This window comes from Hevea brasiliensis, chromosome 9 (genome assembly GCF_030052815.1).
Source record: "Hevea brasiliensis isolate MT/VB/25A 57/8 chromosome 9, ASM3005281v1, whole genome shotgun sequence".
Lineage (NCBI taxonomy): Eukaryota > Viridiplantae > Streptophyta > Magnoliopsida > Malpighiales > Euphorbiaceae > Hevea > Hevea brasiliensis.
This window is the reverse complement of record NC_079501.1, coordinates 2,980,748-2,999,549: the sequence shown is the minus strand read 5'-3', so window position 1 is coordinate 2,999,549 and position 18,802 is coordinate 2,980,748. Positions and strand designations below refer to the sequence as shown.

At 33.9% G+C, this 18,802-nt stretch overlaps 2 protein-coding genes and 1 pseudogene across 2 annotated transcripts; all 3 read left to right on the top strand.

Moving 5' to 3' along the window:
- Window positions 1-1,290: 1,290 nt before the first annotated feature.
- LOC110635913 (CAAX prenyl protease 1 homolog) lies at window positions 1,291-7,049 on the top strand (annotated as a pseudogene).
- Window positions 7,050-8,653: 1,604 nt separating this feature from the next.
- LOC110635935 (probable serine/threonine-protein kinase At1g01540) lies at window positions 8,654-12,180 on the top strand. The gene is made up of 7 exons (XM_021785438.2): window positions 8,654-9,823; window positions 10,342-10,446; window positions 10,540-10,662; window positions 10,800-10,970; window positions 11,148-11,277; window positions 11,361-11,570; window positions 11,694-12,180. The coding sequence occupies exons 1-7, from the start codon at window positions 9,261-9,263 to the stop codon at window positions 11,784-11,786; spliced, it is 1,395 nt and encodes a 464-aa protein (XP_021641130.2). The 5' UTR covers window positions 8,654-9,260; the 3' UTR covers window positions 11,787-12,180.
- A 3,939-nt stretch (window positions 12,181-16,119) lies between these two features.
- Window positions 16,120-18,519, top strand: LOC110635927 (protein BPS1, chloroplastic). Its single transcript, XM_021785423.2, has 2 exons — window positions 16,120-16,649; window positions 17,371-18,519. The coding sequence occupies exon 2, from the start codon at window positions 17,394-17,396 to the stop codon at window positions 18,447-18,449; it is 1,056 nt and encodes a 351-aa protein (XP_021641115.2). The 5' UTR covers window positions 16,120-16,649; window positions 17,371-17,393; the 3' UTR covers window positions 18,450-18,519.
- The last annotated feature ends 283 nt before the right edge of the window (window positions 18,520-18,802 follow it).

Here is an 18,802-nt window from a genome sequence, read left to right as displayed (position 1 = left end):
TTCTAATTTTGCAAAACTTTTATTTATATTTTTATTAAAAATATATGCTTGACTCCTTTAAATTTTGAAAATATTATTATAATCATTGAACTCTTTTTTTTTTCTTATTATTATTATCTTTATTTTTAATCCTTTTAAACTTAAACAATTTCAATTGACTCTTAAAATTTTTATGTTCTTTTGTAATTTTTTTTATAAGCAATAATTATTTTATTAATATAAAGAAAAATAGAAAAAAATTGAATATGAAACACTATAATAACTCAAGTCATTAAATTTTCTCAATACGCTCAATTTTTTTTAAATTTTTATAGTTATTTGTTACTTTTAAATTAAAAAAAATAATTTCTTTAAATATTCAAGTTTTTCATCTTCATTATTACTCTTGGTCCTCAGTCTGAAAATTCTAGTTCCCTTTGTGGAAATTAATGTATGTAGGGCATTGCTATATTACATTGGTATAATATAAAATATAATTTAATTAATTATTAATATATTTTATAAAAATAAAGTTCATCAATCATTTCCTGCAACGTGAAACTCAAATGCTGAGGTGGTTTGCATCCATAACGACGACAATGTTTCTATTGTACCAGCGATCTCCATGTCAGTAATTTCAACGACACGGAGGAATAATCAATTTGCCGCGGAAATCACGCCTAGCGAGTCAAGTCATGGTTAAAGTTAAGTGAGAAATGGGTTAATGCCACGTGTAACCGCTCTGATCATTTGGTTTTCGGCTTTGGCGTATGCTGAGGGTTTTCATATTCTTTGATTTCAAAGATAATCATTACTCTCCAATATTCTAGAGCTTTTTTTCTGCCCTCCATTTTAGAGCTGACACTAAAATTAAAATATATTTTAAAAAATATTTAATTAATTTAAATTTATTTAATTAAAATATATTAAAATTAATATAAATAATATTTTTATAAAATTTTATAAAAGAATCCTTTTAAATAAAATAATTTTCTACGTAATTTGATCCAATTACTTGACAGACGTGCCTATTAAAATTAAAAAATATATATATCTTTTAATTATAAGAATCAAAGGCGAGCCCATTACCAAACAAACCCACGTCTCTATTCACTGGCAAGCTAAAGCCCAAGCCTGAACAATGCGGAATGTGGACTCGAATGCAAAATGCCCGGTTACCCGAAATAGATCTCAATGGCCGATAGGGGTAGGCATAGCCTATCAGCTCCTGCCAGCTGGGCTTGATAATTGAAGTAGTCAAACGCACCGTTTTAGCTTTCCATTTTTCGCACCACCAACAGCATTGCTCGGGGGGAGCAAAACCTCATTTTGTTATTTCAAACTTTCTAGTCCTTACCTCTGGCCTCTGCAACCTCCGATTCCGCCATGGCATTTCCTTACATGGAAGCTGTTCTTGGTACGCTCTCTTTTCTCTGTGTTCCGATATGTATAAATTTCAATGCTTTACACCATTAGACCAATTTTCTTTTATTGATTGTTGACCTTAGGTATCAAAAACATTTTCTTTAAGCTAAGATATGGTATATATGAATGGACACCGACTCCATTTGGCAGATGAGAAAATGGATGGAAAGAACTCGGCTCATTGAAGCCAACGATTATAAGGCTACATTGAATGAAATTATCTGATCATGTTGGTATCGAGTTTCAATCTTTTACTGTAATTTTTTCACTGAAATTATTATTATTTTTTTAATTCCCTTTTCGTTTGTTTCTTGATTTAATTTAGAGGAGGATTACTTATTCCCCAAAAAAACCCCCCCCCCCCCCCCCCTCTCTCTCTCTCTCTATATATATATATATATATATAAAATTTTACTTATTATTCTCTCAATAAATTGAACTCCTCCCATTTTCCCATCCATTTGTATCCATTGCGATTTACTGTTATTTCTTTTAAACCTCCCTCTAAATAATTTCTGTGGGATGGAGTTTGTAATAGTTGTTTGTTTTCTTCAATTTTTAGGTTTTATGGTACTGATGTATGTTTTTGAAACTTATTTGGATTTGCGGCAACATTCTGCACTGAAACTGCCAACTCTTCCAAAAACATTAGAAGGAGTAATCAGCCAAGAGAAGTTTGAAAAATCTAGAGCTTATAGTCTTGATAAAAGGTTTATTTTTTCCTCCAACTCTCTGCAGTTCAGTACTGTTATTTAGTTTTCCTTCCATTCTTTCAATTTCATTAATGTTTCTGCTGGTGCTTCTCTTAATTTTCAGCCACTTTAATTTTGTTCACGAATTTGTGACCATATTGCTGGACTCTGCCATTTTATATTTTGGGATATTGCCTTGGCTTTGGAAGGTAACTCACTGGCCGAATTGTGCCATGTTAGTGAAGCCTTGCTTGTGGTTGTATTATCACAATCTAAATTCTCTTCATCACTGCAGAAATCAGGGAACTTTCTGCTTTTTTCTGGGCTTAATGCAGAGAATGAAATACTGTACACCCTAGCTTTTTTGGCTGGTCTGATGATGTGGTCATAGGTATGCATATGGTTTCTGATTAAATGTGGTTGAATACATGGATACACACAAAGCGAGATGTGGGTGTTTTTGGTTTATTAACAAAATTTCACTTTAGTAATGCACTTGCAGATATAATTTGTGTTCTAAGCTGATGACTACATACTGCTGAAACAATCAAAACTGCTATATTAATACTGCCTGTGTTTTATACAACATTAACACAGACAAGGTTTTCATTTATCTTTCTTTCTTCTCCTTCCCCTTCTTTTTTTTTTGTTTTCCTCCCGCATTTAAGCAGTTGGAATTGTATTATTTTTTGCTATCCTGCACAGTATTTGCAGGTTATTTTTGTTATTATTAATCAAAGAGGAAAAAAAGTTGGGATTAGGTTATTTTGGAGCCTTCAAATTAATTTTCTGATTGAGTTATTTGGGTTAAACATGTGCACATTGCCATTTTTGGCTTGCAAATAGTTCAGTAATGTAGACACTTGGATGATGTTGTTATTCATCTTGAACATGAGGCTGAACATTTTGAATGTGATAGTTGGCTTGCTTTATTTATTTAATATCAACTTATGTCTATATTTTTATTGTTTTAATTGAAAATATTAGAATACTTTCCTATTATGCCATTTCACAAATATATTCAATTCATTAGATGTTCCTTAATTGGATTTGATTTGTTTGACTGTGTTCATGCAGATCACTGATTTGCCATTTTCTCTCTATTCAACCTTTGTGATTGAGGCCCGTCATGGTTTCAATAAAGTTAGTACTTGCTCTTCACCTCTTGTACTTGATTGCTAGTTATTTATGTGGGTAGATATGTGTGTTTTATTTGTTGTATATTCTGAGTCTGAAAGTGGTGGAAGCCTGGGTTTGGATTTCCACTCATTTTATATCTCATTTCACAAAGGATCCTTATTATTACTTTTTAATCTGCATTACAGCAAACAATATGGTTATTCTTGAGGGACCTGTTCAAGGGAATTTGTGTGGCTATTGTACTTGGCCCACCTATTGTTTCAGCAATTGTTTTAATAGTACAGGTATGTTCGCCTGCTAGTTGCGATATTTGAATTGAATGATACTCGGTTAGAATATTGAATGCTTTACTTGTAACATGCTTGTTAAAGCCATAGTTTTCTGTCATAGTGTGCGATTTATTTCCCATTGTGCTGAGTTTTTCTTTGCCTGGTTGCAGAAAGGAGGTCCTTACTTAGCCATCTATCTATGGGCATTTATGTTTGTTCTCTCTCTTGTGATGATGACGCTCTATCCAGTTTTGATTGTCCCACTCTTTAATAAGTTCACCCCTGTGAGTATTTGAAATTATTTCCCTTGTTGAATTCTGGCCCGTGCCATGTTTGGTTTACTGATCTTCTTTTCTCTGCTTTTGCGGTGACAAATAGCTTCCTGAAGGTCTGCTCAGGGGGAAAATCGAGGCACTTGCTTCCTCCCTTAAGTTTCCTTTAAAGAAATTGTTTGTTGTAGATGGATCTACAAGGTCAAGCCATAGCAATGTGAGGATTCAACCCTTGGACATTTATTGAGATTTCCTTAAATGTCTTGTAAAATTTTACTTATTATGAATAGTTCTTTTGCTGGTTACTCCAGTGTGAAGTATTTATTGCTTTTCTGTCATTATTTGTGTTCTCTACAGGCATATATGTATGGTTTTTTTAAGAACAAGCGAATTGTCCTTTATGATACATTGATTCAGCAGGTGAGAAGCCATTCTATTTAGAATTTATGCTGTCATTTATCCATGGACCTCTTCGAATATCATTGACTTGATAGTTTTTATTAAATTGAAGATTCAAATTGAGGACTAATTGTTTAATTGATGCCTAATTTATATTGGCAAGGTTTTCTAATTCAAAGCAAATACGACCTTCTGAGTTTATCTATTCATGAAACTTGGGGTTTGCTCAGCTTCCTCCCTCCCCCTTTTTATACGTTTGCATCTTTAGTTTCAAAATGAGATTGCTGTATGCTTCATGCTTTTGATAAACACACACTAGCTGTTCTTCTAGAGTGGAGCCATTTGATCACCCATAACACACAACAAGAAGCCTTTTCTTCTTTGTTATTTTATCGAAGGAACAAGGCAGTAGTAACTGGCAGTGTGGATTATTTTGTGCCTGAAGCACGCATTTGGTCTCCTCAGCTTGTACTTATTATTGTTGAAATGCAATTATATTTTTCTTGTGGTAATGCAAATATTTTATATGTTTGTGATAATTGCAGTGCAAAGATGATGAGGAAATCGTAGCTGTAATTGCTCATGAACTGGGGCATTGGAAACTTAATCATACTATGTACTCATTTATTGCTGTGCAGGTATGTTATTATTGTTTCCTTGCAATTTTTTTATATAATTCTTGTCTTTAATTCATTTGCATGTTTTCTCATTGGCCCATTATATTGATAATTTTGTGCTAAAATCCTATTAGGAAATAATATATCATTTGAAATGGCAATGGATATGAGGCAATGCCCGAGTCTCTGAAGGCTAACCTGAGAAGAGGCTCAAAGAAAATTTTGGCTTGATTTTTCTTGTCTTTAAGTCTTCAATTGATTTGGATTTAAGGTTCCAAATTCATGATTCTTTTCATAAGGATCACAACGAAGTAGTTACATTGACTGGGTTACCCAAGGAGAACTCGGAGGCACATTATTCTGCAGGACTGATGCTGTATTTTGAACTTTATTTACAATCCCAAGATTCTTATCAAAAAAATAATAGTGGAATAGGTGGAAAGACTTGGTGTAAATTTGAGTGAGGTACAGGGTAGGAACCAATGAGCACTTTTAGGAATAATGGGATGACATTTTAAAAGCACCGTGGGGCTTGGATTGGTCATTGCTCTTTTCTCCTTGATATTTTTAATTATGGCCTTGTTTTCAGAGAAGATCAACATTTCAAATGCACTGCAAAATGTTGAATCCAAACATTCTAGTTTTTGAAAATTTACCCAGTGTTTGAATCTTGGGTGTTTATTCTTATCTTGATAAGAATTAACATGCTCATTTTGTTTCAATTTGGAAAAAAGCAGAAGTGTAGAACAGATTGTTGACTCTCAATATGCTTGAGCCACCGTTTCTTTTTTCTTAGGAGTGTTTTTCTCACTTCTGCTGCATGCCCTTTGGCTTTGTAATCTTCTTCCTTTGATATTTGACAAAAAGCTTAGGCAGAAACGAAATGTAAAAGATTTAATGATTTATAGTGTGTTCTTGGTTTTTTTTTTTTTTTGTTCTATGTTGTTGTGCTCCAATGCAGATTCTTACATTTTTGCAATTTGGAGGACATACTCTTGTGAGAAACTCAAGTGATCTGTTTCGAAGTTTTGGATTTGATACACAACCAGTTCTTATTGGACTGATCATATTTCAGGTACTTCTTTATCATAATAGCTGTATGAAGAAATGAAATGTATGGGGTGGGGAGTGATGTTTGGAAGATTTCATACAGTTAACGTTATTGGCTATATAATCCTGGTTGAATAAGAGTTTATCTGATCTTGATCTTGTTGTTTGCAGCATACTGTAATACCTCTTCAACACCTTGTAAGCTTTGGTCTAAATCTTGTGAGTCGTTCTTTTGAATTCTCTCCCTCCCTAATATCTACCCTGCAAAAACAAAATAAAAGTTGAAAGCCCATAAAAGTTTCCTTTCTTCCCCTTTAAGAGAGAGAGAGAGAGGGGGAGAGAGAGAGAGAGAGAGAGAGAGAGAGAATAAGCCCATAAAATCTTGGTCTTGTTCAACATATTTGTTCAATGCAGGCTGATGCTTTTGCTAAGAAGCTAGGTTATGCCTCTGCACTTCGTGCTGGTCTTGTGAAACTACAGGTGATTTATCAATACTTCATTTTTCTCATGTTCCTTTGTGACATTAGTGAAGATAGGATTCTCGGTGTCCTACATGATAGTTATCGTCTGATGTTTAGGGTATAGTAACAAGTCTAGGTTACTGAAGTTATCTTTTTGTCAGTATATTTTTTTTTAACAAGTCAAAGTTACTGAAGTTATGTGGAAGTTATACATTTGAAATGCACATTACTGAATAGTAAGTTGATGTTGTTTCAGGAAGAAAATTTGTCGGCTATGAATACAGATCCTTGGTACTCAGCATATCACTATTCTCATCCTCCTCTAGTTGAAAGACTGGCTGCTCTTGATGCACCAGATAAAAAGGTGGACTAATATGAGCAACATAAGGATGATGTGTATAGGTGAGATTTCATTCATTTGGTTGCAATTGATAGAGTGGTATATAATAGTCGGAATCAGCCACTTGGATATAACTGTAATTGATCCTGCTGGAGGTTTACATTTAAATAGTTCACCAAACAATTTCCTGTGCCAGAAAAAAACTCAGTTCCTACTTCCTTGGTGAGAGAAGCAGGGGAAAAACAGAGGGAAATGGAATAGTGTTGTGCATCTTATCTTTGCGTCAAGCTTGCTCCTTCCCTCACAAGGCGTAGGACCTATTATTTCTTAATTTAGAGTACAATTATAGCTATGTATCTATGAGTACTATTTTTTAGTGCACTCAGTGCATACTATAATTTTCCACCTGTTGAGTCAGTTGGTCTTCACTCCCCACATAATTAGCGATAGCATGTGTTGAAATGATAGAGATAATTGGTGGTACTAGTACCCAACCAATTGTTGTTGTTCTTTATTTATTTTCTTCCTCATCACCATCCCCAACCCCAAACACGCACAATAGAAGCTTGAGGGGACAACCCATTTATAACGCATTCTATGTGCTTAAGAACATTTATAATGCATTCTTAAGAATATCATGCCCCATTAATATTGCAAAATTTGGCTTATATAATGTGCGGTATTATATGCATATTTGGCAATATTTGGAGAATGTTATTTATTTTTACTATTTTTATTGCATTTCTTTAACTTTATCAAACACAATTGTTACTTCTTAAATTTTGATCCCAATTTTTTACTCCTTTAAGTATTACTCTTACAAACCTGGTTACCTTGTAAAATTTTGAGATAATTTTTTTTTTTTAAGAAAATTGGAAAATTTGAAAAATAAAGTTGTGTTTTAGAAAATTGGGAGCATGTTCACTTAGAGAAAATTGAGATAATTTAAAAAAACAAAAAATAGAGTTTAGTATCCATGTATATTTATTTTAAAATAAAGAATTGAATTTTTTTTTTCTTTTTGGAATGATTATCATTTTGTTACTCCGTGCCAGCCTACACACACATGAGAAGAAAGCAATTTGTTTTTCTATTTTTATTTTTTATTTCAATCAAATGAAAAAAAAAATTGAAATAAATAAGAAAGCAATGTTGTCCAGTCCATTTCCGGTTTGGTCCCGCGAAATCAACATCGAAATCAATTAACAGTCCCACGGGTTTGAGTGGGTAAGGGGTCGGTTAGCTTGATTTTAATTCTCTCATTCTGGTTTGGATTTCTAAGGCCGCAAATTTTGGATCGAAATCGTTGAATCTGAATCGAAATTAAACCCAAACCGGTCTTGGCCACACAATGTCGGGTATCAGCAAAAGTTATAGTAAATCAGAAATGTTTTGTAAATTCTATCTACTCCATTATGCTGTCTACTCAATTCTGAGGGGGCTTTTCCGCTATTTATGTTTTACAGTCAATCAAATGCTTTTGCTTGCTTTCACATATGAAGTATCATGAAAGATTCTAAGAAGATTACTTGCAATTTGCATCATGCACTTGCACAGGATACATTCTGAATTTTTAATAATAATTAAAAGAATATCACATACACATGCACACAGAAAAAGAGGGACTTTCAAAGCATTATCATTGTATTAGTAGGTCCTACTTTGATGCCCCTCATTAACCTAATAATAACTTTTACTAATTAATCAAATTCCTTAATCAGAAAAAGATAGATCAACACAATTACTACGCATTACCCATTAAGTATAAACCCACAGTGCTTTTGTATAAAGTTGTGGGGAAATAATCTAATCATTAATCACCGTTTTTGGTAATTAATCATGCTTATAGATACTAAAGGGTAAATCAACTTATATTGAAAAATGCAAATATTGGTGACATCACGTTGAGTTGAAAAATGAAAATGGAAAACGAGAGCTTACAGTCTACGTGTCAAAGTCTCGAAGATGCAAAGCTTGAGCTGATCGTATTGCCGCGTGGAGATTGTAGGTTACAAGATGATGGCCGCTCCGACGAAGATGATGATCTATTCATTGTTGTCTTCTATCATTATGTTCAGAGTAACGGTCGCCTTGCCTTACGTATGCTTTTGTAAGGGATCGACCGGGGAGAATACTCACTTGCACGAACACAGCCACCAGGGTTGAATACGTCATTTCCTTACAATCTTATTATTCCCACTTTCCACAGAAGCCTGAAAGCTTAAGCTCACTCTTCCACCTACACAACAAACTGACAGCTCATCTCTCTCTCTGATTCTCACCATTCTTTTCGTTTCTTTCCTCTCGCTATTACTGTTTACTTCCCACAGAGGGAAACACTTTCTCTCTCTCACACACTTACACTTACTTAATATTCCATTGATACCTGTCTTTTCACATTCCTCTGATTCTCTCTCTCTCTTTTCCTTCTTCTGTCGGTATATAATTTATATTTTTCGCCGGAATTCTTTTTCCGGCGAGCTAATGCAGCGGATTCTACAAGTGATTTTTTATACCGCTGAATCTTGCGGTCTGTGATTTCTTTCTCTCTCTCTCTCTCTCTCTCTCTCTCTCTTCCCCTGTGAAACGGAGGGAAGATAAAGAAGATTGGAAATAATGTCGATATACGACGCCGCGTTTGTGAACACAGAGCTATCGAAGCCGACCTCAATCTTTGGCCTTCGCCTCTGGGTGGTTATTGGAATCTTGCTTGGATCTCTCATAGTCCTGGCTCTCTTCCTTCTCTCCCTCTGCCTAACCTCTCGCCGCAGGAATCGCCAAATGTTAAAGCATGCTGATACTACCCCTCCCATTTCCAAGGAAATACAGGAAATCGTGCATTTTCCGGCACAGGATCACCACCACCCCGTTCAAGTTCCAGAGATTCAAGTAGAGATCGGTAAGATCGAGCATCGTGTGGTGTTCTCAGACCGAGCCTCGAGTGGGGAGAGTAGAGGGACTGCAAGTGGCTGTGAGACGGCGTCGTTTGGCAGCGGGAGTGTGGGTCCTGAGGTCTCGCATCTAGGGTGGGGCCGCTGGTATACTTTGAGGGAGCTGGAAGCTGCAACGAATGGGCTTTGTGAAGAGAATGTTATTGGCGAAGGTGGATACGGGATTGTGTACCGTGGGGTTCTGGGTGATGGTACTAAAGTTGCTGTCAAGAACTTGTTGAATAACAGGTAATGGTTATATCATTCAAACTTCTTTTACTTTTGCTTGTTTCTGGTTTTTGTTTATCTTCGATTTGCTAACCTCAAAACTGAAAAAAGTTGGACTAGAGCATTAAGTTTTGGACATTATGTGGTTTTGGACACTATGTCTCATCTTCGTTTGATTCAGCTGAGTTTGCTAGGGAAGGTTAGCAAGAGGAATTCTAATGAAAATTTGAAAAAAAATTTCATATATTGGGTTTTTAAGATTAAAGAGCATCAGTAAGCACAGCAAGCGATTATTTATTATTCTCTTTCTTCATGTGTGATGCTTTTTCTTCTACTTTGTTCTTGTCTTGCGTGTGGGAGAATATGTGCTGTAAAGTAGCATGCTTTGTGGGAGTGGGATTAATAACTTTTTATTGTCAAAGCCAAAAGCTCATGATTAGTCCTGAATATTGATGATTTTGCTTCAACTCTCATTTAAATCTTCGTTACCGCCATTATATTCTACTGTGCTTATGACAATGAGATTAAACATTCGCCAGGGGTCAAGCTGAGAAGGAATTCAAAGTGGAGGTGGAAGTAATTGGACGAGTAAGGCACAAGAATCTTGTTAGGTTGCTTGGATACTGTGTTGAGGGTGCATATAGGTATAATTAATTATCTTCTAATTTGAGATGGTGTTTGTAGCTTTATTTTTTAGTTTTCCGGCAAATGTAACTGGTTAACTTTTTGTTTTGTAGGATGCTCGTGTACGAGTATGTTGACAATGGTAATCTGGACCAATGGCTCCACGGTGATGTCGGAGAAGTCAGTCCCCTAACATGGGATATTCGTATGAACATTATATTGGGAACAGCAAAGGGGTATGAATATGATAATTAGTATCCTATATCCCTGTTTGGTGAACATGTCTTCTATATTGATGCATAAACTTGTTACTCAATTTATTGTTTTTGAACTTTCCAGTTAAGTTATATGTTTTCTGCTCGTATCATTGCAGACTGGCCTACCTTCACGAGGGTCTTGAACCAAAGGTCGTCCACCGCGACGTAAAATCCAGCAATATACTACTTGATCGCCAGTGGAATGCTAAGGTTTCTGATTTTGGACTTGCTAAGCTCATATGCTCTGAGAGGAGTTATGTAACAACACGAGTGATGGGAACATTCGGGTTAGTTCTTTCTTTTTTTTCCTAAAATTTTATGGTTCATTTTCTCTTTTTCTTCAATTAGTAAAGTTTATTGATAATGATGAAGCTTTAACATGTACATAATCATTTGGTCAGCTGTCGGATGTCTTTTGGTAATCTTAAATAGGAAAATTAACTCCAATTTGTTGGTTTTGCTAGTTATGTTGCACCAGAATATGCTTGCACCGGAATGCTGAATGAGAAGAGTGATGTATATAGCTTTGGCATACTTATAATGGAGTTAATTTCTGGGAGAAGCCCAGTTGATTATAGTCGACCACAAGGAGAGGTTAGTTTCGACTAGTAATTGTGAAATATTCTCTCTGCAATTTGTTTCCAGTTCTCAAACTTGGAATTACCTAAACGTCTCAGGTGAATTTGGTGGATTGGTTAAAAGCCATGGTCGGAAACCGAAAATCTGAAGAAGTAGTTGATCCTAAGTTGCCTGAGATGCCTGCTTCCAAAGCTCTAAAACGTGTTCTCCTGGTTGCTCTTAGATGTGTTGATCCTGATGCAACAAAGAGGCCCAAAATGGGGCATGTGATCCACATGCTTGAGGCAGATGACTTATTATTTAGTGATGTATGCGCCCTTTCTTTTCAAATTGTGAAGTATAATTTAGGGTATAGGAAAGAAAGAATGAATGAATATCCTCTGTTATCTTCAGCTTTCAGCTCATTTATCCTTTATTTGCTTATTTCGTAGGAACGCCGAATTGGGAGAGAATCTTCCCATTCACACCGTTGTGAGCAAGAGAATCATGCTGTTGCAAAATTAGGTGATAAACGATTGGGCTAAGGCACTTCAGACGTTAATGAAGGTGATAGCAATAGGAATCTTTCTGAACAAAATAGATGGAGATAACTTCACTGGAGGATTAGGTGATTAACTTATTTAAATCTCTCCAAGATATTGAACTTCCCTTTTTCCTTTCCCCCTATTTCTTTTTTTTTTTTCCTTTTCTTTTTATATTTTTTCTCTTGTGGCTATTCTTCTGTGTTTGTTGTACCTTCAATTTGAAGAAAACAATAATCCTGCATATGTTCTGTGCTTAGCTTTTATATCTTTTGAGGTGTATCTTACTTCAATTGGATATAATTGTATACTTAAAAGAATTCATTCATTGTTCTTATAGAAACCATAATTATTACATTGTTTTTTCAGTTTGTAAGACAAAAACTGTTCTGGACTACGAGGTGTATATTTATGTATGCTAGCTGTATATTCATCCGAAAAAAAACCTCTCAATCAATGTAGATTGTTTGTCCAATTCTTCTAGATGTTCATCATATCGATAGTGTAGCATGTTCAGCTTATTACCTATCACTGTTATTGCCAGACGGCCATGAGCGATGGATGTGTTTACCAGCTAGTTTGGTTGGAAGCATTTAGATTACCTCAAAATCAGTGCTAACACTAGAAAATGGATGGTGGTGGTAGATAGACGCAGTAAGCAGCCAATTGTTTTATAGGGAATGAAGTTGAAACTCTATTTACGTGATTGGGTTGGACCAGCCAGTTGGGCAGCAGCCAAAATCTAGTCTGGAAGTGGGGCATGGCTCCTTATTATGGGTTTCGCTATCAATGCCAGAACATGCTTTGCTCTTGGAGCTTATTTGGCAGAACAAGTCACTCCCTGCCTATCTGGTTATGGATGCATGTGTTCAACTCGTCTTTTTTCGCATTTAGCTATCGTACTAGGTCATCTTCATTTATTGTGGCGTACCAATTTGCTGGCTCTCAAGGAGTAGGTTTATGGAACAAGTCTTGTCTTGCTGTCTAATGTAGAGCCTGATATTGGGGCGGACTCATGTTTAACAGAGTACAGTAGAGCTAATGAAGAAAATGAAGAGAAAAAACTAATGAAAAAAAAAAATTCATATAGTCATCCCAATTAATTTGAAATTAAGATGTGGCTGTTGTTATAGGCGATTTCACAAGCTTAATTGCCTGTACTTTCAACGATGAAAGCCTGTAGACTAGGGGCGGAGACAAGGAGGGCCATGGATGGCCTTTGCCCCCAAACATTTTAAAAATATTTTAATATATATATATAATAAAATTTGTTTTTTTATTAAATAATTTCTTAATTTTTATATTAAACTTTATAAATATTTGTAAAAATATTAAATAAAGACATTTTATGAATTATCTCTTAAATTTTTTATTGATCTCTAATAATTTATAATTTATATATTATGATTTGAATTTGAATTAAAAATCAATTATTTAAATTTTATATTTACAATTTAAAACTTCATACAACATCATTTTTAAATCATATGAGATATTTTTTTTGTTTTTCTTTTTGTTATTCCTCTCTTTTTATGGGTAAATATAATTTTTTTTTCTTTATCTTTCTTTGTATTTTACTTTTTCTCCTTTATTCACTTTAATTAAAAAATTATTTGCTTAAGTAGAAGTAGATAAAGTTAATTAGCGATGTCAATTCTCATGCAAATATTGGATTGATTAATTTTATTGTACATTTATTTTTATATAATATATGTATTTTATTGTTTTACTAATTTTTTTTGTCTCTTTAATTTTAATAATTATTTCTTTTTTTAGTCTTATGCTATTATATTATATAATGTAATTATTTAGAGTTCATAATTATTTTTGACTTTTGAATCTATATATTTTATATAATACTTTAATTTTACCTATTTTTATTTTTTTTAAATAATATAATTTATACTATAAAGTTATATTAATAATAATCAAAACTATAATTTATAATACTTATTATACAACTCAACTCAACTAACCTTTATCCCAAAAATTTGGGGTCAGCTATATGGATTCGCTTTCTCCACTCTGAACGATTTTGTGTTAAATCCTCATAAATGTGTAATGCTTCTAGGTCATGTTGTACTACTCTCCTCCAAGTCAATTTAGGTCTACCCATTTTTTTTCTTTCTATCCTCTAACCTAATGTGCTCTACTTGTCTAACTGGAGCCTCCGTATGTCTACGCTTCACATGACAAAACCACCTCAATCTCCCTTTTCTTAACTTATCTTCAATTGGCACCACTCCTACCTTTTTTCTAATACTCTCATTATAGATTTTTTCTAGTCTAGTATGGCCACTCATCCACCTTAACATTCTCATCTCTGCAACTCTTATCTTAGATGCATACGACTCTTTCAGTGCCCAACACTCACTACCATATAATATAGCCGGTCGTATGGCTGTACGGTAAATTTTTTCTTTCAATTTATTGGGAATCTTACGATCACATAAAACTCCCGTGGCACGTCTCCACTTCAACCATCTGGATTTAATCCTATTACTAACGTCCTTCTCACAACCCCTATTTACTTGAAGGACTGAGCCTAGATATTTAAAGTGATTACTTTGGGACAGTATCACTCCATTCAAACTAACTCATTCCCTATCATCTGTTTGGCTTTCACTGAACTTACAATGCATGTATTATGTTTTCGTTCTACTTAACTTAAAACCCTTTGACTCTAGAGTATTTCTCCAAAGTTCTAGCTTTTTATTGACTCCTTCTCGTGTCTCATCTATCAGAACAATATCATCCGCAAATATCATAAATATTAAATATTTATTTTTTTATTAATTAATTTCTTAATTTTTTTATTAAACTTTATAAATATTTGTAAAAATATTAAATAAATACATTTTATGAATTATCTCTTAAATTTTTTATTGATCTCTAATAATTTATAATTTATATATTATGATTTGAATTTGAATTAAAAATCGATTATTTAAATTTTATATTTACAATTTAAAACTTCATATAACATCATTTTTAAATCATATGAGATATTTTTTTTTGTTTTTCTTTTTGTTATTCCTTTCTTTTTATGGGTAAATATAATTTTTTTTTCTTTATCTTTCTTTGTATTTTACTTTTTCTCCTTTATTCACTTTAATTAAAAAATTACTTGCTTAAGTACAAGTAGATAAAGTTAATTAGCGATGTCAATTCTCATGCAAATATTGGATTGATTAATTTTATTGTACATTTATTTTTACATAATATATGTATTTTATTGTTTTAATTTTAATAATTATTATTTTTTTTAGTCTTATGCTATTATATTATACAATGTAATTATTTAGAGTTCATATTTATTTTTGACTTTTGAATATATATATTTGATATAATACTTTAATTTTACATATTTTTATTTTTTTTTAAATAATATAATTTATATTATAAAGTTATATTAATAATAATCAAAACTACAATTTATAATACTTATTATATATAGAGATTTTATTTATTTTTTAATCCATATATAATTTTTATAGTTGAATATTTTATATTATTTTTATATATTATATATTTTACACACCCTTATAAATATGTGTGAGAAAAATATTTTATTAATATATTAATTTTGTCCAATTAAAATTTTATGACTCTGCCCCGGCAGGCATTGACGAGTGAAACCATTTTCTGCTTCCTCACTTGGGTGTTACGTATTAGTAGAGGATTAGAGGCATCATGTTGGTACGGAAACCAAATACTAACAAAACCATACTCTATGAGGAATACCTTTTCATGACTTTCCTCAAATCCATCACAAATTGTAATTAAATTTATTATTTTCAGACATCCATTCTCCTCATCCTAATCAATGTCTTTTTTTTTTTTTGATAAAAATTTTCTCTCTTTTTTTTTTTTTCTGAATTACAATTCCAGATATTATTAAATATATTCGGTATATAAGAATAGACATGTATGTGAACTCTTCCATAAATTATAAAGCAAATTTTATATTTATATAAATAAGTATTTTTTTTTTTGAATGTATTTAATAATTTCCCTTACAATTATTCATTACATGAGAACGACAAGTCCCATAAAGTTACATATTTATAGCCCAGAAAAGTTGGGCTTAGCCCAAAACAGGGTTAACAACAAAAGTCCATTCCGTATGAGTTACTACAAGAAGGCGCTGCTTCCTTGAATTATTCCATTAATAAAAACGGACAGATAGAGCGGCCAAACATTGTCGTATTTGACATTAAATGGACCGACGACGCTCTTCTATCCGTTGGATTACATGCAATCGCAAATTGAGCTTCCTTTCTGGCCCACACACTCTTGCTCATCATTTGTTTTCTTTTTCTAATAAATAAAAATAATAAAATTTCGCTGCCAGCCGCCCCAGGAAAAGCAACCAAGCATCCCCATTAAACGTCGTAACTCGTAACCCTAGCGGCTATCTCAACTTACCATTCTTTCTATTCCACGTGTAATATCGGTGACAGACTTCTCATAACAGCTTGTGACTGCATCATTACCTTCATCCAATAATTCAACACCTAACCTTTATTCTATTTTGATTTGTGGTTGTTGATGAGAAAAATCAACGGAGAGATAAAGTCGAAATTTTCCACCTTGTGTTACGCGTTTGAGACTTTCTGCGAAATTTCATATCTCGTGTTAGGTACGAATCTCTCTTCTCCATTATTCTTCTTCTTCCCCTGTAAAAGAATTTGGGTCTTCTTCTAGATTTTGTTTTTTGTGGTTCTGAGATTATTGTTTCTTCGCTAGAAGAAGCATCTAGGTTTCATTTTTTGTTGTCTGTTTCCATAAATTTGTACAAACCAGTTGCAGCTTTTGCTTAATCTACCGTTTTCGATATTCTAATCAACAGATCTTTCTTTTTTGGTAAGTTTTCTCGATCGATTTGCTTTGCTTAGCTTGTTCTGAGTGGCAATAATCTAAATTAATTTCTTCTTCTTGTTTCTTTTGGGTTTTTTAATGGTTTAATTTAATAATTAGAGGCATGAATTGAAACTCAGTTATGGGATGGATTGTTTTCCCCCAAGTCCTTGTTATGAGAAAGAAAAGAAAAGAAAAAAAAAAGTATTTTTAATTTTTCATAGATGAATCTCAAGATGGATGTAATTTATTTTGTTTGTGACCCGACGCTCTTAGATATATGGTCGCGTTAATTTTGCATATATATATATATATATATATATATATATATATATATATATATATATAAGTTTACTTTGTTAGATTTTGTTTTGAGCTCTGGTCTATGTCCATGTTTCGCTGCTTTCTAAAAGTGGTTTATACTGGGTAGATTCGTCTCAGGTTCAATTGGAGTTGAAATTTGACTTGCTGGTTCTCTTAAAAGAATTTGATGTAATATTTCTTAAGAATCAGATGGAAGGACTGGAGTTGTAGTTCTATTATTCTTATTCTCTTGTGGGTTATTTCGTGATTTGTTTCAAGATGCTTATGTGTTGATAGTGTCACAATTATTCAATTTCTCTTGTTTAGGTTCTGCTTGCTAACAACCGATTCTAGATTCTGCATAGTATTGGTCGATCTTATAGAATTCTTAATCATTCATGGAATTTGTGTGGCATTTTTGCAGTCTTCTTGTGGTAAATAATCAAGATGAGCAGGCCACAGGAACCACACCGCCCTTTCTTCTCTTTCGGGAATCCTTTCCGGATGATATCACCAAAGGGCTCTCAATTGTCTCCAAGGCTTCTTTCCTTATTGAATGCTTTTGAGGAAACCTTGGCAGAGAGGTTGGGGAAACTTAATCCCAAGGATAAGAATGACATTCTTAGCTTAACATGGATGAACTATGCGATGGATTCACTTTGTGAGACTCATACTGACATAAAAACCTTGATTACCGATCTTGAGCTCCCTGTGACTCAGTGGGATGAGAAATGGATAGATGTATACTTTGACATTAGTGTAAAGTTGCTCGATATTTGCATTGCTTTTAGCTCTGAGCTTTCCCGGCTTAACCAAGGCCATCTCTTGCTTCAATGTGTCCTGCATAATTTGGAGTCCAACACTTCAAAGAAATTTGTGCAGGTGCGATCTTCCCTTGATAGCTGGAGAAAACACATTAGTTCAAAGAATTTACGAGTCCAGAACTGTCGCTCCATCTTGGATAATCTTGTGGAATCACTGAATCTGCCAAAGGTTAAGAACTCAGCTAAAGGAAAGGTCTTGATGCAGGCAATGTATGGAGTTAAGGTGCTAACAGTGTTTGTATGCAGTGTTTTTGCTGCTGCCTTCTCAGTTTCTTCAAAGAATTTGTTAGATTTGGATGTCCCAAACACAATCTTGTGGGCACAAGCATATTGTAATTTGCAAACAAATGTGAATGTCAAAATCAGAGAGACGTTTTCCGGTGGAAAATTTACAGTCCTGAAGGAATTGGATGCAGTTGATTCAATTGTGAAGAAGTTGTATCCCATGATTCAAGATGGGCTAAAGCCTATTGAAGTCGAAGCATTGCAAAATTCTGTTTCAGATTTAAGAACAGGTGCCGAAAGACTCTCTCAAGGGCTGGATTTTCTTGCAAAGGAAGTGGACGTCTTTTTTAAGATAGTTTTGAGTGGGCGCGATGCTTTACTTTGTAATTTGAGAGCATCTGGTGCTGTTACTGACCCAATGTTAGGTACTAATGTAGGAGAGCCGATTGTGTGATGAATATGTTTGAAGCTGACTTTTCGAATGTATACATATGGTTTAATTGTGAGATGTTTCCTTGGCTGTACCATCTTGTATGGCTTATTATATTGCGTATATGCAGAATTAAGAAACGCTTTCTGCTGTTACACCATGGCATTGGATTTTGGAATGAGGATTGCCAATTCAATTCCGACTCCAATCTGAAGAAATCTGAAAGTCGGTTCATGTCTGGTGGAGAAAAATATGCTCTGCCAATCATGGAGGCTCCATTATTGACCAGCGCACAGTCAGGCCTTAATAAGTGGACCCTACCTATTTAATGTGTGATTTGTAACATCAGCTGCCTTAAATCATCCCATTCATTGTTT